Source organism: Benincasa hispida, chromosome 5, assembly GCF_027475165.1.
Source record: "Benincasa hispida cultivar pf3 chromosome 5, pf3_genome.v1.1, whole genome shotgun sequence".
NCBI lineage: Eukaryota > Viridiplantae > Streptophyta > Magnoliopsida > Cucurbitales > Cucurbitaceae > Benincasa > Benincasa hispida.
This window is the reverse complement of record NC_143482.1, coordinates 57,674,742-57,696,781: the sequence shown is the minus strand read 5'-3', so window position 1 is coordinate 57,696,781 and position 22,040 is coordinate 57,674,742. Positions and strand designations below refer to the sequence as shown.

The 22,040-nt window shown below is 29.8% G+C and overlaps 1 protein-coding gene across 1 annotated transcript; it reads left to right on the top strand.

Annotated features, from left to right (window-relative positions):
* Nucleotides 1-376: 376 nt before the first annotated feature.
* LOC120078703 (3-hydroxy-3-methylglutaryl-coenzyme A reductase 1-like) lies at nucleotides 377-5,501 on the top strand. Its single transcript, XM_039032999.2, has 3 exons — nucleotides 377-1,928; nucleotides 2,000-2,346; nucleotides 4,768-5,501. Exons 1-3 carry the CDS (start codon nucleotides 542-544, stop codon nucleotides 5,011-5,013), a joined length of 1,980 nt encoding a protein of 659 aa, XP_038888927.2. The 5' UTR covers nucleotides 377-541; the 3' UTR covers nucleotides 5,014-5,501.
* The last annotated feature ends 16,539 nt before the right edge of the window (nucleotides 5,502-22,040 follow it).

Sequence of the window (22,040 nt, the reverse complement as noted above, 5' to 3'; positions counted from 1 at the left end):
CCAATTTTAAAATAATTTATATAGATATCCTTTTTCCAATAGATACTCTCATTTTTTTCTTAATTATTCAATTCTTAATTTAGACCAATTTTCTAGCAACCAAAATAAGAACTAAAATTTTAGGTTAAAACATCAAATCCCACAAAATCTTATAAAATTCCAAAATCAAAATCTTACCTTAAAACATACCAAAATGATAAATAGTCAAATAAAAAATGTTTTTGGTATATTAACACACAATTGATTTTATATTGAAGAAGGGACGAGAAAAACTAACGGTTGAAAGTTCATGTGTATTTTTTACACAAGATTTCCATTCAAAATTAATATAAGGGTAATTTTGAACTCATTTGGGATATATAAGGGTATGTTTGATACAAATTACAAAGTTTAAGATTTATTTTGTATAATTCAACCAAATTAATAAATATATGTCTATATGTAATACATACATATAATAAAAGTTATTTTTTTCTATATTTTGTTTTCTTAGATAGTAATTAATAATATCAAAAAATAATAATAGTGAGACCCAGCTCAAATGGGAAATTCACACCAAAAAGAACCCTATAAATACTGCACAACAATCGCTCCTCCGTTTAAGCTCAGGCCGGCAACTGGTTTTTATCTGATCCGGAATCGCCGCCGGTTACTGCTCTATCTCTATCTATTTCGCCTCCTTTTTCTCTCTCCCTCTTGCGGCCATTTCCTTCTCCGGCCACCACCGTCCGATCCGGCGCCGGCGTTTGGGACCTACAACTTCGATATCATTATGGACGCCCGCTGCCGATCGACGAAGCCGACGACCGCCAAGGCGAAGGCGACGAGGAACACCGTCGATGGCGATTCCACGAAGGCTTCAGACGCTTTGGTCCTCCCTCTGTACATCACCAACGCCATCTTCTTCACGCTCTTCTTCTCCGTCGTCTATTATCTGCTCAGCCGGTGGCGGGAGAAGATCCGGAACTCTGTTCCTCTGCATTTCGTTACTCCATCTGAGATCGTTGCTCTCATCGCCTTAGTCTCCTCGTTTGTATACCTTATCGGATTCTTCGGCATCGATTTCGTTCAGTCTCTGTTTCTCCGTCCGTCGGGGGATGTGTGGACGACGGAGGACGATGATGAGCGTTCCATTGTTAAAGATGATTCGCGGAAAGTGCCGTGTGGTGCGGCGCTTGATTGTTCTGTTCCCCCTCAAGTTCCTCCTCCAGTTTTGGTCGTACCGAAGTCCGTTGATCCGCCGCCATTTCCGATCAAATTAAACGAAGAAGATGAGGAAATCGTGAAATCCGTGGTGGTTGGGACTACTCCATCGTACTCTCTCGAATCGAAACTCGGAGACTGTGCTAGAGCCGCAGCAATCCGCCGTGAGGCGCTTCAAAGGATTACCAGTAAGTCTCTCTCCGGTTTACCTCTTGACGGCTTCGATTACGCTTCGATTTTAGGGCAGTGCTGTGAGATGCCAATCGGATACATCCAGATTCCAGTAGGGATTGCAGGTCCGCTTCTACTCGATGGAAGAGAATTTTCAATTCCGATGGCTACAACAGAGGGATGTTTGGTTGCAAGTACAAATAGAGGATGTAAAGCGATTCATCTATCGGGAGGAGCCAACAGCGTCTTGTTAAGAGATGGAATGACCAGAGCTCCGGTGGTGAGATTCGCCTCCGCGAAAAGAGCCGCTCAACTGAAGATGTTTCTTGAAGAACCTGAAAATTTCGAAACTCTGGCTCTAGTCTTCAATAAATCAAGCCGATTCGCGAGATTGCAAAACATTAAATGCGCCATTGCTGGTAAAAACCTCTATATGAGATTCTCCTGCAGCACCGGCGACGCCATGGGAATGAACATGGTCTCTAAAGGCGTGCAGAACGTTCTGGATTTCTTGCAGGAGGATTTCCCTGACATGGATGTGATCGGCATATCTGGTAAGTTAATAACGAATTCGATTATAATCCGTTCAAAATCGTTTGAAAAATCATTTGATTGTGGTGATTAGGGAATTTCTGTTCTGATAAGAAGCCGGCTGCGGTGAACTGGATTGAAGGAAGGGGGAAATCAGTGGTTTGTGAAGCCATAATTAAAGGGGATGTGGTGAGGAAGGTGTTGAAAACGAACGTGGAGGCTTTGGTAGAACTTAATATGCTTAAGAATCTTGCTGGGTCCGCCATGGCTGGAGCTTTGGGTGGATTTAATGCTCACGCCAGTAATATTGTCACTGCCATTTACATAGCTACTGGACAAGATCCTGCACAGAACGTGGAAAGTTCTTACTGCATAACAATGATGGAAGCTGTGAATGATGGCAGGGATCTTCATGTGTCCGTTACCATGCCTTCCATTGAGGTGATTTCTCTTTTACCTTTTTTCTGTTCAATTGCGTTTAGAAAAACAATAACATACTGACAAAAGGCTTAACTCATAACTCTTGAATTTCTAGTCAAATAAAAAAACTATAATTTAGTTAATCATTATATGCATGTGTACTAGTTATTTAGAGAAAATATCAACTATTATAGTGTATATATGTTTGTTAGTTAGAAAAAGATTAAAATAATAATAAAAAAAACCCCAATTTTAATTTGAAAAGAGCAAAAATGACCCCTCGAAACAAAAGCGAAAATATAAATTAAAATTTAGAAGAAAAGAAAAAAACTATAAAAAAAAATTCGATAAACAAGCCAATAATAAGCCGAAACAAATAAAAATCAATCTATTAGTTTTGTTTTTTTATTGAACTTAAATTTGGTTCTCTTCTTCATAAAAGCAATTAGTTTGGTTTGGTTCTTGATTAACCCCAAAACCTATAAAATTGGATCAACTTTCATCCCTAGTAGGAGTAATTGCTTATGAACTTAATTTTTAAAAATTAAAAATCTAATGATTATCAAATGTGATAAAAAGTTTAAATGTCCATTTATAAATTTAAATATTTGAATCATCTTGAGGAGTACATGACATAGGTGTTTGAAATGATTTCTAAGTATTAAAAAAACAAAGAAAAAAGAAGGAAAAAAAAAAGACAAAGACAAAGGGTTACATGCTCATTTATAGGCTTAGATCTTATTTTTGTTTGCATCTTCACATTTTGTGTGTGGAATGATTTCTAAATACTTAGGTCATTCTATATAGGTTGACCGGACTTAGCATTCAATTTTATATCTAATAATTATTTTTAATTTTAATTTTGTGTCTAATAAATTTATAAACTCCAAAATTAAAACGTATTGAATAGTTTTTAAAATTTTCAATTTTGTCACTTTTTTAAAAAAAAAAATTCAATTTTCACTAATAAATTATTAACTTATCCTACTTCACATTTTTTAAAAATTATTCACATAGGTTCATATTATTACCTAAAATTCAATTTTAAATCTAAAAATAGACGATTTCTTATTAGTTGATTTTAAATAATTTTGAAAAAGTCAATTACCCTAATAAAATTGAAAGTTTAAAGTTTATATATTTAATATAGGTTTTAAGCACCTTTTTAATTCGAAGTTAAGATTTATGGAGTTAAAAGAGTGTTCGGAGCATTAATTTGGTTAGTATAATGAATGATTATTATAGTCAGTTGATTATAATAATCTATTTAAGTTAGGGACTATTTTAATATGGATAGAAAATAGTAAAAACTTTTTTGGAATATTCTTTCTTGGTAAAAATAAAGCCGTTGCCAAATATTCTTTATTTTGCAAATTATTTAACAATGGTACATGTACACACGTCTATTCTCATAATAAATACATGTCTACCTGTTTGGATCTCAAAACAAGTCTAGTCTTTTGGAAATAGTTAACAGAAATGGCAGAATATGTTAAATAAAATATTTGAAGGTTTATAAACTGAAATGACACACTTTGGTATCAAATTCAGAATTGGTTTCTAGCTAGTTTGGATTCCATTAATATATATTTGTTATATTTGTTTCTGGCATGTGATCCTAATAGTAAAAATCAGAATTTAAAATAACATTTTTTTATGTATTTTTTGGAGTTTCCAAACTTTAAATTCTAAATTTTAAAGTTCTAATTAAGCTAAGAAAAATTTAGAGAATTTCATTTTAGTTCAAACAAAACATCCATAGCATAATATATTATCAGTTATATAGTATTGAAAAATTATAATTATGCAAAAATTATTACCTAAAATACCATTATTTTTTATTGTTAAGATCGGCCTTTTTTCTATATAAAAAAAAAAAAAAAAAAAAATAGAGAGAGATCTGCTTTTTAGATCCTTTCCAAACACATGCAAAAACATCTCCACTCTAGATGAAGACAATCTTTTTTTAAAAAAATTAAATCTCTAGTTTTAGATCAACCACTACAAATCTAAATTAGCGATAGTTAAAACTTTTCATTTTAGTTTTGAAAAGTACAAAATAACATTCACACTTAAACTCCTTGGGGAATTTTTTTTTTTCTTTTCTTTTACGAAAAAAAAACCTCCTTTCGTAAATTGGATTGGACTGTTTTATAAAGTAGATACCTACCAAACCAACCTTAAAAGAAACTATACGGTGAAAGGCTCACTCTTTTCTCTCGCCTAATGCTAAATCAGATCTCTAGTTTTTAATTCTTAAGGGGTATTTGAGACAATCACGTAATGTCCGTTGATATACAATGAAACCATAACTTTTAGTTTCACTCTCTACATCCAACGGTATGGTCAGATTCTTCTACCAACCTTAGTAAATATAATGTCACACGTATCCTTACTCCTTAGACCTTAGTGTCCTTAAATCTATTTGATTTGGTTATGCAGGTTGGTACAGTTGGTGGGGGCACACAACTAGCCTCCCAATCCGCTTGTCTGAATCTACTTGGAGTTAAAGGCGCTAACAGAGAAGCTCCAGGCTCAAATGCAAGGCTTTTGGCCACCATTGTAGCTGGCTCTGTTCTTGCTGGAGAGCTCTCTCTAATGGCTGCTCTTGCAGCTGGACAACTCGTCAAAAGCCACTTGAAATACAACAGATCAAGCAGAGACATAGCCAGTGTTTCATCCTCTTAGTAACGACCACCACCAAGCTCACCGGTGCTACGCCGTCCACGGTGAGGTAGGAATATAATGTATAAAAATGGTAAAAACAATGGTCTCTTTCTTTCTTTCTTTTTTGTTGTTGTTATTGTTGGGTAGGGATTAATAGAGAGATGAAGAAGAAAAGGGAGAATCAAATGTTATTATCACTCTCAGGTTCATAATCTGTTTAGAAACACAAAATATTGTTCTGTTTTTTTAATTTCTTTGTAACTTCTTCTGTTCGTAAGTTGTATTTTTCTTTATTCTCTTTTGAGTTTTGGCCATGTTGGGGTTTCTAAACTGTGGAGGAAGTTCTATCCTTGATGCATGGCTGAAACAGATGTTTGAAGTTTTTATGGTCAGTTTGTGTTGGGAGTTAGTGTTTACATAGTGGAAAAAGCTTCAAACTTGTATAATGTTATCTTTTGGAATTGGTTGTTAAATTAATTTTAGAATAGTTAAAATCACTTTTACTTCAATCCTAAAGTCACTTTCGTCTGAAAATTACGATGTTTGACAATATCAGATAACTAGTGAATTAATTGCTCAGATATTTGTTTTTAAATGATTGAGAAACCATTTACTTTAAACTTACGTTTAAATACATGGTCATTGTATTTTCAAGTTTAGTTATTATGGTTTCTATGTAATTTTATAATGTTCATTTTAGTTTTTTGTACTTTCAATTTTCGTTTATTTTAGTCCATATACTACTAAAAATGCTTCTTTCGATCCTTGTACTTTAAACTTTCTCTTAAATTGTGATCAATTTAGCCCATTCATTTTCATTTTTCAAGAGACTAAAATTGTCACAACTTAAAATTACACAGGCTAAATAAACTAAAGTTGAAAAATACAAAGACTAAAGTGAACACAATTAGTACATTTACCAAAATAAATTAAAGTTGAAAGTCTATGGACCAAAATGAATTAAAATAAAAAAATATATATGAACCAAAACAATATTTAAACCTTAAATTTAACTACTATTTTTATTATCGTCAAAGTGAATTTAGCTTAATAATAACCGACATATATTTCTATATACGTACGTATATATGGATTGCTTTATTAATCTCTCATCAATAAGCCAATTTGATGATGGGTTCTTGAGTAACCATTGCCCCCAACAATCAAAAGCAATAACTACAAGAGTTCTACCATGCATCTACCGGCCTAACTCTAAATTTGTATAAAGAATTAGGGTTTAGCAAAATAAATAAGTAAGAACAATAGTGTCAAGGGGTGGGGCAAAAGAAATAAATGCAAAATAATGTTGGAGAAGTAGGTTGTTTTATTGTAAAGATAAACATTATCGAAAAAAAGATGAACATTTTAACTGAATGATGTATATAATATATGTAGAAGGTCATATCAATTATCACTAAGCTAAGCTCATTTTGACTAGACATGTTATACTAGATTGGTAATTGAATAATCTAGAAGAAATATCAATTAGGAGTAGTAAATGTGATATATATTTCTTTTTATGTCAATAAAGTGAGGGAAACTATGATCCTATCAATCTATCACATATATTTTTTTTTAGAGAAGGTGGAAAATTCAGAGAAAATGGTTTGAATGCCCCATCTTTTAGAATTTAAAAATAGCTACACTTATAGAAATTTTCGTTTTTAAAATCATGAGCCAAAAATAAAATTCCCTCAAACAATAATTATCATCTATATCCATTTATTCAAGCTTACAAACTTTTGTTCGTCATTCAAGATTTAATATAGACATAGCTAAAAATAAGACGTGGTTCCAAATATCTCTACAAATGATATAATGATATTGTCGATTGCACGTATACGAAGTCCAACTCTTATTTTTTGAATCATACCAATATAGATAGTTGTATTCACTTACAATACCAATTATCTTTATATTTTCTAAAGAATATTAGACTTTAGTCACACATTCAAATCCACATTTTATTATAATGTTCAATTTTTAAATATTAGCAAAGCATCAAACTTGATAATTTATTTGTACCTATGGTTCATTTATCTAGTCTAATTATTTTTTACGTATGAAAAATAAATATTTTTCAAAGATGAATAATAGTATTGCTTATTACTAGAAGAATTATCAAATAGAGCATGTGCATTGATCTCATGAATTTATCAAGTTCATAACCCAAAAGCATTAAAGCCAATATATTGAATAAAACATGAAGTATCAACTTCTATATGTAAACTAAACGAAATATGCAACTACAAAAAGAGATTTTTTTTCCATCCATGGATCTGTTGAAAAAAAAAAAAAAAGAACACTCCACTTTTATCGCACGAACGAACAGAAAATAACAGAGAAATTAAAAGAAAATAATAAAATACTGATACGCAAGAATTTACGAAGAAAACTCCCAACTTGAAAAAAAATCAAAGACCAGAAAAAATCCATTATGTAAAAAGTTCTTACAATCGTATAGAAAATTCTCTCTCCCAATCCCAATTATTATAGCACTCTTTTAAAAGTTTAACTACTCACATCTTTTTCTCACTCTCAAAATAGAGAATACAAAAATAATTTAATTAGAGTTAACACATTAAACTTGAAGTAATTCTAACTAGGACAACTTGAAACTAGAAGTAAAGACTCTTTTTATAGGCTTAGAGTCTATCCTCATTCTTCAATTTAACTGATGTAGGACAAACTACTCTTCTAATATTTTGTCAAATACTCAATAGGATCTTCCTCGAGAATCCATAAAAAATACATGCAATTTGTCGAGGTCGACCCTAACCAAACATGAAATCGGGTACGTCCCTCAACTCAATAGATTATTTAATAATTTCAAATTGACTCTAGAACCTAACGAGACGAAACCATCTCTATAAATACATTATTATGATTTCATATGAGATAACTTGAATCTACTCTTTCATTATTTGATTTAAGTATCAGAGTGGTGTAGCAAGCACCATACCAATATGCAGATTTTCTCTTTTACAAATCACATTCTTCTCTTCTCGTTCCAATAAATTTAAATTGTTTCTTTCGTCCAAAATTTCAAACTTTTGATGAAAAAAAGTGGATGGGGGAAACCACCCATTGGGGGTTGCTTTTGCTTTCTAATAATAATAATTACAACTTTTATGATCTTATGGTTAGGTTCAATGAAGCATAATTAAAATAATAAATTATTCTTACCAAAAAACAGAAAACAATACATGATTGATTTGCCTTTTCTTTTCTAAGTTCAAAATATTGTTTGGCTCATTATTAGCCAAAAAAAAAAAAAAAAAAAAAAACTAATCCAAATTATTTTTTAGATTAAATTATAATTTTAGCCCATCAATATTTATTTATTGGATCTAACAAATTTATAAACTTTACAAAGTATAAATAGATTTTTAAACCTACACTTTTGTGTTCTAATAAATTTTCAAATTCTAACGATATCTAAAAAATTCTTCACCAGTTCAATGTCTTTTTTTAATATATAAATTTAAATTATTCATTACAAATATTTTTTAAAGTTTAAAAATATATTAAACATAATTCTAAACTTGGAGTTTATCCTTTTATCTTTTATCTCTAATTTGGTTTCCATGATTTCAAGTTTTTATTTTAACCTCGCAAGCTTTAATATAAAACAAATTTTTGTTTAAAAAATTATGTTAAACTTATATCTAACAAAAAATAAATAAAGAAAGAAAGAAAAAACATCATGCACCGTTTTGATTGTTATTTAACACATTTTCGAACTTCAATTATTAATATTTTCTTTAATATTTTAACGGTCTATTTAGATGGCAAATATTATTTTATAGGTATAAATATTAAATACTTGGAATTTAAATGATGTATATATTTGGATAGGCAGAATAATGAATATCTAAAAATTAAATATCGATCTTTGATTAACTAATTTTGTATATTGAAATTAAAATAAAATTACTTAATTAAAAAGAGCACAATTAAGGTAGTCATAAACTAAATTTAATATTATTTAATATATTATTATATTAATTAGTTATTTAAACCCTTAAAATTAAAGAATTATTTTTATATTAACATTTATCGAACTTAATTAAATTGTTCTTTTACTAAAAAAAAATTTAATAAATATCAATTAATTGGAATGTTAATAATTAATAACAAAATTTTATATTAAATATTAAGATAACATAAAATACTAATTGTTATTATATTAATTGAAATTTATTAAGTCTAAACGATATATTTATATTTAAAATTAACTAAAATTAATGATAACAATTAATTGATGCTATTTTATTTATTAATTAGGTTATATTTGCATTGTCATCACTCAAGTACAAAAATCCCACTTGTTTGGAGGGTGTAAGAAAACCCGTGTCATATGAGTTTTAAAATTCCCTCACTAATAATATTACAAGTTTTAAAAAGTGAAAGCTTGTAAAAGAAACAAAGATATTAAATGTGTTATAAAAACTTGTGACAAAACCTGTGAAATAAACATACCCTAATTGTTTGATTTTTAAAAATTTAAAATATCCATTTTAGTCATTCATTTTTTTTTACCTAATTACAATTTTGGTCATTATAATCCCTCCATCTCAATGTTTATCGATGTTTTCACATAACCATCCACATAAGGTTGAAACAACATTTTTATTATACTATAAAAAATTAATGAAATATTATTAAAAATCAAATGTCACAAATGTAAATATAATATAAATAATAAATAGTTTAGCTTATAAATAAATAATAAAATATTATCTATTAATTTTGCAAATATAGACATTAGACCTAAAGTATTAGTAGATATAACATAATGTAAAAAAAATTATAAATATGGCCAAATTTAAATAATCTATCAGTGATAAACCATATTACTGGTAAGAGTCTATCAACGATAGAAATCTATCGCCGATAACGATAGAAGTCTATCGCTGATAGACTTGGCTATATTTGCAATTTTTTTAAATGATGTTATACACTTGGTTATTATTTCTAAAAATGCTACCAATTGCAATTACCCAAATTTAAATAATTTTTAAAAGGAGTAATTGTTCTAAATATAGTAAAATATCATTGTATGTCACTATCTATTATTAATAAACCTCTTTCTTTTCTTCATTTTGAATCGAAAAATGGAAGAGTTGCATGAATAAAAAATCCAAGGGAGGTTCATGGCCAATGGTAAAGATGCTCGAGTAACAGTTATTTTGGAATGTACTCGTTGTGTTCGAAACGATGTTAATAAGGAAACAATCGGGATTTTCAGATATATTACTCAAAAGAATACACGATACGCCTAGTCCATTGAAATTGAGAAAATTCTATCCCCGTTGCTATAAATATACGATTCATGTGGAGATAAAGAAATAGATCGAACCGATCATGTGTATCACTCTTTCCAATCTAAAGAAGATGAAAAATTACATATATTAGACATATAGGAAAATTACATTTTATTATATTTATAAATAAGTTGACTAATTTTCTTATATTTAAAAATAATTATTTAAAAAAAATTTAAATAAAATATTCACTAAATTCCATATTCTTATAGAATTAAAGTTAAATTATTTTCATCGACATCAACATCTTAAAAAATGAATTAAATGATAAAAGAATGAGAAAAAAAAAAAAATTGAATTTGATGGCTTTTGGTGGCTCCAGAAAGGTGATTTGAACAAAACTTAATATTGATTTATAGTTCTCTTCTTTTGAGGTTGCCAACCTCACTTATTTTGCATACCCATGTGATTCACTCTCACCCCCTTGGATTTCCAACCAATAAGAAATTAAGAATCAATTATTTTTCAAATAATTATTAGGTGATTAATTATATTAAATGCTAGGGAGCATGTTTTATTTATTCAATATTTCTAGTTAATTTATTTGTTAAATTATAAATATCATCTCCATATTTTTTAAAGTCCATAGATTTTGGATCTAGTTTCTATTTTAATCTCTAGATTTCAAAATGTTATACATTTAGTCCTTAAATTTTGAGTTTGGTTTTAATTTAATCCCTAAGTTTCAAAATGCTACAATCGTTAAATGAATTATAATTAATTAAGTTTCACTATTTTTATCACTTTTAAAATTAAATTTAAATTTCACTTCTAATTATTTTTAATTAATTAATAGAAATTGACATCAATGGTTGAAAGTAAGTATTTAATGAAAAATTGAGGTTAAGAATGTAAAATCTTGAAATTCATGAACCAAATTGAAACAAAATTCAAATCTGAAGGATAAAATTATAATATTTTGAAACTTAGGGACTAAATTGAAACAAAACTCAAAACCTAAGGACTAAATGTGTAACATTTTAAAACCTAAGGACCAAAAATGTATTATTCCTTAAAAAAAATAAGCAAACTTCCAAAAAGTCCAAAATCAAGGAACTACTGACACAAAAGGTCACGAAAAATAACATCGTATATCCAGTTGAGGAAGTTTAATTTTAGTTCATATAGTTTGGTAAAACTTCATAAATAATTTTTATAGTTTGATAAAATCTTCATAAATAGTCCATGTAGATGAGTTTTATCAAATCATAGGGACTAAAATTTTAACAATAAAAATTAAATTCTAACATTCTTCAAATCATAAGAGTTAATTTTATAATTTAATATGTTTTTGAGACGTTAAATTAAAAGTTTAAGTTATAAACTCTAGTATTTGTGTCTATTTATGTTAATTTTTTAAGGACAACTTTTAAATTAATCTTTTAAAAATTAATTTTGTTCTAAACCATTGACGTGATTAAAATATAGTTATTAAATTTTAGTTAAGTTCATAGCCATTGTGATTTAAATAGAGTTTTTGCCTTCTAAATTTTTCCACATTATAATTTGGTTTAAAAAGTTTTAGAAGTTAAAAGCTACGTTTAATAAGTTCTATAAATACTTCAAAAAAAATCTAAAAATTTGGTCCCAACATCAAATTTTTAGTTGGATAGAAAATAATGTCTATTTTATCATTAATTTAGAGAATAAAATATCTACTACAATTTCAAATATCACAATCTATTGCCTCAACAATTAACTAAAAAATGTAGCAAAAAATGAAACAAAATTAGAAGAGTAAAAAAAAAAAATCATATTTCAATTTCCTTTGAAGTAATAAAAAGAACTCAAACCCGAACAAATAAAATAAAATACAAAGTCAATAACGATTTGATCTTTCATTTTTGTAGTTATTGAATTAAAAAAAACACACACACTTTGAGGAATCTAAGAAAATTGGTATTACATGAGAGCCTTGTCAAAAGTTTACTATCGACCTTAAGATCAAACGTATGAATCTCTTCTAAATATTGAAAAAAATAAACGTTATTAAAATGAGTATGACTAAACTGACATAAAATTTATACTATTAATTTTTAAGTCAGAAATTCAATTTTCTTATTATGTATCGTAAAAATTTTAAAATAATAAAATAAAATAAAGTATGAAGAGCCCAAGAAAAATTTTCCCAATCTCTATAGACCACATGTGATGTGATAAAAGCTTCTCCAAGAAAAAATCAACCACACATGCATGCATGTGTATGTTATTCTTTCTCCTCTCTCAATTTAACTTAAAAGTTTATTTAAAAATAATAAAAAATCTTTGTTGATACAAAAATGTTTACTTCTTTTCAATTCAAAGACCATAAGATTTAAGATTATTGCATTCTCCAACAAACCCCTTTGTCACATTTGATTGTACTCTCATTGTACTTTGGACTTGGAAGTTTGTTATAATCAAATGAACTTTGGAAGAATAAAATTAATGGATGTTATTTGATCTTCACACCATTAATATCTATAGTGTAAATGTTAAGTTTCAATTTTTTTTTTTTTTTTTACCTCCTACCTATAAAAAGAGGTTCAATGTCAGCATATCTGTGTCACCCAATAATGTCTACGAGATCTCATTTTTAAATAAAATAAACGTCCAAGACACTTTATTTATAGCACTCACCTATGCCATGGCACACATATATGCCATGAGCTAGCTCGTTTAGGTCATAAAGCCTAGAGTGGTGGAAGGTTGTCACCGTATCTTTTGAGTTAACAAAATATGTATACATACAGCTAAAAGAGATATAATAATGCTACTTTCAGAAAATAATCGAAAAATTTTCAATATGGTTCACTTTATGATTTTATAACAGTTTCAATTTAATCTCAATGTTCTTAAAGCTTTTACTATGGTCCAAATGACGTTTGAGTGTCTGTAAATAAAATACAGATTGTTTTTCTTTGTCGGGTTTTGAAAAAAAATGATAAATTTTGAATTAGGAAAAATTCAAATTAAAATTTAGAACAATAATTGAATACGTCAGAGATTTAAAATGTCGATGTTGATAGGAATTTTGAAGTCTTAATTTTATAGAAATGTCGATATTGATAAATAGTTCTAAAAAACTATAAAAACTAAAAGATAAAAATATATGTAGATGAAAGTTAAGATATTTAAACAATTTAACATGTTTACTATTTATATCATAGACATTGTTTAGCTTACATTTTTATATTTCATGAATCTTTTTTACAATATAATGAAAATATTGATTCACCTTTTTTTCTATATCAATCCGATAAAAATACAGAAATATTGATGGAAACATGAATAAAAATTTTTTACCATGTAATGGTAGTTTTGTTGGGAAAATTTCTTATACTAGAAGAGTATTATCTACGTATATATGTCACGTCAGTATATTTTTAAAAGTAGTGGGAGTCAATGATATTTAGTGTGAGATCCACATTTATAAAGACAAATTTATAGTATAAATAAATAGAATATGATAAAAGTACTATGGATTTTTTACTTTTGTTGGACATCTTGTTAAATGGTAAGCTACAAAGATGAATGTATCGAGTATTTTTCTTAAACAAATTGGAACTACGTGTGTTGCACGTATTTCATAATCTTGAAAATGAAATGTACATGTACAAGTTGAAATAATAGTATTATATTTAATAATAATTTTTTCTTTATATATATATATATATATTTTTGAAAAAAAATGCATATTACTCCACATAAATTCGAATTAATATATTTCTTAATTTTTTTTTTTAAGTTTTCAAATAAAATTTTTTATCTCTTAATTTAAATATTTGATAGTAAGAAAACAAATAAACTAATAATATTAACATTTATAGTAAGAAAACTTTAAAATATAAATAATCACTTTTATTAGAAATAAAATCTATTTTTAAATATTTATAAATAGGTTTTATTTCTAATAGAAGTGATTGTTTTTATTTCTAATAAAAGAAGTTCACTTCTTTTAACAAAATGCCTTTTATTAAAAAAGAAAAAAAAAACTATTCAATCTAGATCTCAATCTCAAACACAATTTAAAAGGAAAAAGAAAAAAAATTGAAAAAGATAACATAACTCAAAGATTTTTTTTTTTTTTTTAAATAACGTTGTTTTAATAAATAATGACAAAATAGGGTTGGAGGGAAAGTATTCCCAAAAATAGGTGTTTAAATCGTGTACCGGGTACATGATTACACCTTAATCGTATACTGGGTACACGAGTACCTAGCCACTGGCACGCCCAGTCTAGCGTGGCAGTCATGCAGGTTTGACTGAGGAAATCGTGTACCGGGTACACGATTACCCTAAGTCGTGTATCGGGTACACAACTTCCTCGCATTAAAAACTCCACCCGCCCCTTCTTCTTCCTCACCGAAACGACCCTTTCTTCTTCCTCACCGAGACTGCCACTTCTTCTTCCTTATTGAAACCAATGATTTCTTCCTCTCACCAATTTTCGCTTTCGATTTCTTCTTCTATTTTGCTTTTGACTTTCCAAAATCTAGTTGATTTTCCTCACCGAGGTCTCCATTTCACCGAAATCTTCCAAAATTTTGATTTTGCTCAATTTTTAGTCCTTCATTTGATCCTCACCGAATCCTCCATTGTAGCGGTCGTATTGCCCGATTTTCATACTTTTTTGGTTGCCGATTTTTGCTCGTTTCTGTGGTATATTTCTTTCTCTAATTAGGCTGATCTATATTTATATGTATGTTTTTGCATGTTTTTGGGCTAAGTTTATTTTAAACTTAGTTTATATATAGTTTATGTATGTATAGTTTATGTATGATTTAGTATATGTATAGTTTAAATATGATTTAGTTTATGTATAGTTTATGTATGTTTTTGGGCTGATTTAATTTAGGTATGTTTTTGGACTGATCTTATATTTTTTTATTTGTTTGGATTGATTTAAACTTAGAAATCTTATATGTATTTATTGGGCTGATCTATGTATATGTTTGTAGATCTTAAATCTTAGATCTTATATTTGTTTATTCGTTTGGGCTGATTTAAATATATAATTTATAAATCTTAGATTTGGTTTGATTTAAATATATAATATTTAGTTCTTATAGGTTAAATTTAGAAATTGGAGTTTTTTGGATTGACATATTTACATATTTTTTTTGTCAACTATAACCGTTGAAAAAAACATAATAAATATGTCGATGCGTCCTAAAAATTTAGTAATTCTTGAACCTGAAAAATGATGGAGATAGTGACACTGACGTTGAAGTTGATGAATTATTTGGAAACGACAGTAGTGGTGAACATGATCTTGAGTTGGTACCGTCGAAAATGTTCACCCAAATAGATTGGGAGATGACAAATTCAACGTGTGAACTAGGATCTACTTTGGAAGAAAGGAATATATGAGTAGATAACTGTAGTTTAATACAAAAAGGAATGTTGTTTAATACCAAAGAAGATTTACAGCTTGCTGTAAAAAAAATATTGTGTGACAAAACACGACGAAATTATTGTAGTGGAATCAAATCATGATCTTTGGTATGTTAAATGTAAATCATGGAGTGACGGTTGTGCTTGGAGGCTACGAGTATGTCGGTGAAAAACTCATGGGATGTTCGAAATCACAAAACTTCAAGGAGAACACTCATGTTTGTTTTCAGAATTGACACAGGATCATTCACAGTTGGATTCAAATTTCATGAGTATCGAAATTCAAAATTTGGTTAGAGCTGATCCTGGAGTACCTGTGGCCTTACTTCAAGAAGCCATTAAAAAACAATATGGCGATAATGTCAATTATAGACGGGTGTGGCAAGCCAAGAGAAAAGCGTTAATCGCTGTGTTTGGCGATTGGGAGAAATCATATTCGGAGCTTCCGTATTGGCCGAGTGTTGTTGTTCATTATAATCCAGGAACACGAACAGATTAGTCATTGATCCATTGTAGGTCATTGATTCAGATTGATGGAACTCATCTCTACAGAAAGTATAAAGGGAAATTATTGACAGCCTTATCTATTGATGCAAACAGACATATATTTTCCCTTGCTTTTGCTATTGTAGAAGGTGAGAATTCATCCAGTTGGTCATGGTTTTTGTGGGCAACGCGGAATATGTTACCCAAAGAGAGGGTATTTGCTTGATTTCTGACAGACATGAGGGCATTCTTGCTGGGAGTGAACCCAGAGCGTACCACCGATATTATCTTCTCCATATTGCCAGTAATTTCAATACAAAATACAAATCGAAGCAACTAAAAAATTTGGTATTCAAGGCCGAAAATCAACATTAAAGGCGTAAGTTCATTCGGTGCATGAAAGAATTGAAACAATTGCATCCTGAATGTCTTGAATTTTTTTCAGACATTGACTTGGAAAAATAGACACAGTCACATGACGGTGGGTACCGCTATGGGTGGATGACTAGCAATGCAGTGAACGGCGTTTTCAAAGGTGCTAGAATGTTACCAATTAAAGAACTAATTGTAAATATTCTTTAATATCATGGTATTTTTTTTTAATATGAGTGCAAGATGTTTTCATTGTAGATTAAATATATAATTAAGTTTAATAGTGAAAGAATTAAGTTTAATAATTAAGTTTAACAATTAAAAAAAAATTATAAGTCATAAGAAGGAATTAAGTTATATAATTAAGTTTAACAATTAACTTCTTTTAAAAAAGAAAAAATATAAGCGAGTCGTGTACCGGGTACACGAGTTCGCTTGACCGGTCAACCAGCCAGCTGACGTGGTCAGCTAACTGGATTAAATGGTACTCGTGTACCGGGTACACGAGTATGCCACATGGTAATCGTGTATCGGATACACGATTACACTACACTAATTTTGTCAATACTTTCCCAAAACACCTATTCTTAGAAATTGTTTCCCTCCAACCCTATTTTTGTCATTATTTATTAAAAAAATATTATTTCAAAAAAAAATCTAACTCAAACAAATAAAATAAATGGAGGTGTGATATAACTAGGGGAAATTGCTGATTTTGACCCAAAAAGTTCTTTTTCCAATTCAAAAGTAACCCCATTTTTAAAATCTACTTTATTTCACCTCCTTTCGACCCAAAAAGTTCTTTTTCCAATTCAAAAGTAACCCCATTTTTAAAATCTACTTTATTTCACCTCCTTTCCATCTTTTAGTCTTTAAGTGAGGGATCTACCATATGAAAATATCATTTTGCCTCTCAATAAATGATCATTCAATTGTCTTGAATATGAAATCATCCAACTTACCTAACTCATATATCTTAAATTAGAAACTTCAATATTCAGTTTCACATTTTGTTTTCAAGATTGATATACTTTATGTGAGTGTCCCAACTTCAAAGGAATAATTATTTCCAAAGGTTTCCAAGTTTAGAGGAACAATTTCTTTCCTTTTTTAGAGTTCCAAAAGAGGCAGGTATATTGAAAAATAGTTTTTTTTTTTTTTTTTAATTTTTTTATGTTGAAAAGTAGTCATTTGTCTCGTAAAGTTGAGGACGTAAGTAAGTTGTTTGACTCGTGAAGTAACTTCACAAGACAAACTTACAACATTACGAGACAAACGAGATAATTTGTCGTTTGTCTCGTAAAGTTATAAATTTTTATTGTGAAGTTACTTTACAAGACAAAAGACAAAAATGAACTCGACTTTACGAGACAAAAGACTGACTCTTTTCTCTCATAAAGTTAAGTTCATTTCTGTCTTTTGTCTTGTGAACTTACTTCACGGGACATCTCATGAAGTTACAACGTTATGAAAAAATAAATACGGCTCGTGAAGATGAATATATTGTCTCGTGAAGTAACTTCACAAGACAAAAGATAGAAATAAACTCAATTTTACGAGTGACAAAAGTCAGTCATTTGTCTCGTAAAATTGAGTTCATTTTTGTATTTTGTCTCATGAAATAACTTCACAAAAAAAACTTATAACTTTACGAGACAAACGACATACTATCTCGTTTGTCTTATAATGTTATAAGTTTGTCTTGTGAAGTTACTTCACATGACAAAAGACTTACTTACAAACTCAATTTTACAAGACAAACAATTACTTTTCAACATAAACAAATAAAAGACTATTTTTCAACATATACTTGTCTCTTTTGGAACTCTAAAAAAGGAAAGAAATTGTTCCTATGAACTTGAGACCCTCTAAAAAGGATTATTTCTCTGAAGTTAGAACCCTCATGTAAAGTATTTCAATCTTGAAAACAAAATGTGAAACTGAAAATTGAAGTTTCTAAGTTAAGATATGTGAGTTAGGTAAGTTTGGTGATTTTATATTCAAGGCAATTGAATGATCATTTATTGAGGGGAAAAATGGTATTTTCACGTGGTGTGTCCCTCCACTTAAAGATTGAAAAGATGGAAAAGAGGTTAAAAAAAATAGATTTTAAAAATGAGGTTACTTTTAAATTGCAAAAAACTTTTTGGGTCAAAATCGACAATTTCTCTATACCTAGCTACTTCTAGTTCTAAAAATACAAAAAACAAAAAATGTTGGGAAAAAAAAAAGAGATACAAGTAGAAAAATGGTAGGTGATGTCTAGGAGATGAAAAAAAAACTTACAATGTTAAAGAATAAAAAAAATGGAAAAATGTGGCAATAATGATTGAAGAAATACTAAAAAAAAAAAAAAAAAAAAAAAAGAGAGAGAAAAAAGAAAAGAAAAGAAAAGATATTTGATAGAAACATTTAACTCCGCTATTTATAACGAAAATTTAGATTTTAAATCATAATATGATTTTACCAATATATATATTAATCTTTTTCCTTCACAAAATAGATATTAGTCATTTTTTTTAAAAAAAAAGTCTTATTAGTGTAAAATGTGATTTTTAAACAAATATATATATTTTTTCTTTATTTAACTGAAGTAGATATTATGTAGAAATAAAATATCAAACTTTTTTAGAAATTGTCAAAAATAGAAAAAAAAAATACAAACTATTTACATACTATAGCAAAAAATCATATCAATGGATATTTTTTAAAAAATCCAAAACTACCCTCGATTTCCTAAGATGATTTTCGATCTTCTTCATTTTCATTCAATTCCAAAACAATTTCGTTCAATTTCATTCATTCTCCGATTTCAATTCATTTTCTTCTTCTTCATTGATCGATTTCATTGTTCTTCGCCACATATTTAGAGGTTTTCATTTTTCTTTGTCAATTCCATCAAGCACACAAGTACAATTCTTCTTCTCCTTCTTTTGTTACCTTGTAATGTCGCACATTACATTGCCAAGTAAAGAACAATCCTTCTTCTTCGAATTTCACAGTATTCTCTTCACTTTAATGCTTTATTAAAGAGAAAAAAAAAAGAAAAAAAGTGATAACTGGTATAAATGTCGGTTATCATGAGCCTTTTATTTAGAATTATGAGGACTAACAAGTAGAAAACACTGTGATAATACTTAGAATTTGTGAAAAATTGAGTTTTGCGTCGATTAGCACCTAAATCCTCACTGATCCAATATTATGCGTTACTCTGTGCCAAAGTATCTATTTTTGTAGCTATCTCAGGAATCAAACGCATGCGTTGGAAATAAGCACTTGCAATCAAATGCATGTGCTGAAGCCAGGCGAACGCAAAGACAAACGCATGCACTGAAAACCGAGCTATTGCATAGACGAATGCATGCGGCTATCGCATGCGTCCATCGAATGGAAGTTGCGGTGATCAAGCGAATGCGGTAATCACTTGGAGATTGTAGCCACAGAGTGATAGCCATAACAGAATATCGCAAGATGGGTAGAAAGCGTTGATAACTTCAGCTGAATCAAGCTCGGACGCATACCTTGGGAGTATCAACAAGATAAGACGATGTGACAATGCCCATACCGCGACAAAAGCAGCAGTGAGCCATAACACAATCATGATGCCTGTCAGCGTTTAAACTCTATAAATAGCCCCTTGGACCTTCATTTCAAGACATTTGAACTTCTACCTCAAGGCAAAGGTTTGTGATCACAGATGAGAGCGTGAGCAAGATTTTTCAGTGAGAATTCTTCACCTCCACAAACCAGACCGAGTGACGACCGGAGCTTTCGCCGGAGATAGAGCTTGAGAGAGACATCTCCACCATTCATCCATAGCACCACCGGTAGCCTTGACGCAGAGTCCTTCATTTCTCTTCTAACCTCTGTATTGTATTATATTTTAGCTTAAGATATTAAGACATTTTGTAATCAATGCATCTCTTGATTCCTTCAATGCCATCTTCTTCATCATCATTATCTCTATCATTGTTTTTCTTCAACGTTTATTTATCAAAGGTGATCGCATTCTTAATCGTATAGCCTAGAGATAGGACGTATGTAGCAACCCACCGAGAGGTGTGCGTTGTGCAAGTATAGTGAGTTAATCCTCTTTTCTTGGTGAAAGGCTGTAGCAACGCTTGTCTATAGGTTGTTGCATTGCTTGTCTATAAGTTAAATAACCGCGTCTAACTGCCTGAGAAGGTAAAAGATGGAACCCACTAAAGCAAAGTATGCATTGTTCCTAGAGATAGGCACAATCTTATGCTCGACGCAACCATGCACTATAGAGATATAGTCATGCGGCTGACCACCGAGAGGTGTGCTATGCGTTAGTGCGATAAGCTGGGATTACTCGGGCGATTTAAGATAATAAACATTACTATGCGTTAACGGTTGTTGTGTATCTACCAATTCTCATCGCAAGTCTCCTATTGCTCTATCTGTTTAGTTAGGAGTAGGAGTAGTGTGTATATCCATGAAACTTCTTCTTTTTATTTTTATTCATCGCCTCAAACGCATTGCTTCACAAGCATTATTGAGTGACCAGTCTCTGTGTTCGACCTCGGATTACCCGAGAAACTTGCGTTCGCGTTATATTTGGCGTGAACGTAAGAAAACTTGTGATAGGAACACGTGGTCATTGCACACCAGATTAACGCATTATCATTCCGACACATGACCTCAGACGCATGGGCGTAAACGCATAGCTTAAGCCATGTCTAACATATGATTGCGTGCATAATCCCATCTGTCCCTAATTTTCCTACCAACAAAAAGCATTAAAGAAAACTCAGAGGACAACAACTATTATTGTATGCCCCAATTCATAAATCAAGTTATTGAACTTTTCCTCCACAATTCCAACAAGTTGTTGTATACAACACTGCGAAGTTATTTTGAAAGCCAGTTGTTGTATACAGTAGCTTATATGGTTGGAACATCGGATTCTTGAAATTTTGAACAAGATCAACATCTTAATCAATCGAAAGTGCATCAATGATTGATGATGTACAATATAATTAATTGTCTATCTCAGATAGTCAGAGATAATGCTCTATCTGAGATAGACAGACGTCTGTCTTTGTTGTCTATTTCAAATAGATAAATATAGACAGAGATAAACATCTATCTTTGTCTATCAGAGATAGACAAATATAGAATTCTATCTTTGATTGATCTTCAATTAGAAGTTCCAAAAGAGGTAAGTATGTTGAAAAGTAGTCTTTTATTTTTTTTATGTTGAAAAGTAGTCGTTTGTCTCATAAAATTGAGTTCATAAGTCTTTTGCCTCGTGAAGTAACTTCACAAGACAAACTTACAATATTACAAAACAAACGAGATAGTCTATCATTTGTCTCATGAAGTAACTTCATGGGACAATCTATTCATCTTCATGAGACGTATTTATTTTTTTATAATGTTGTAAATTTGTCTCGTGAAGTTACTTCACGAGACGAGATATCTCATGAAGTAACTTTATGAGATAATCCATTCATCTTAATG

What these genes read in the sequence shown, in the direction of transcription:
- LOC120078703 (XM_039032999.2), top strand. Translation starts at nt 542, where the DNA reads ATGGGAAATTCACACCAAAAAGAACCCTATAAATACTGCACAACAATC. An exon ending in GGATGTGATCGGCATATCTG is followed by an intron (nt 1,929 to 1,999) that starts GTAAGTTAATAA and finishes TGTGGTGATTAG; the next exon opens with GGAATTTCTGTTCTGATAAG. An exon ending in TTACCATGCCTTCCATTGAG is followed by an intron (nt 2,347 to 4,767) that starts GTGATTTCTCTT and finishes TTGGTTATGCAG; the next exon opens with GTTGGTACAGTTGGTGGGGG.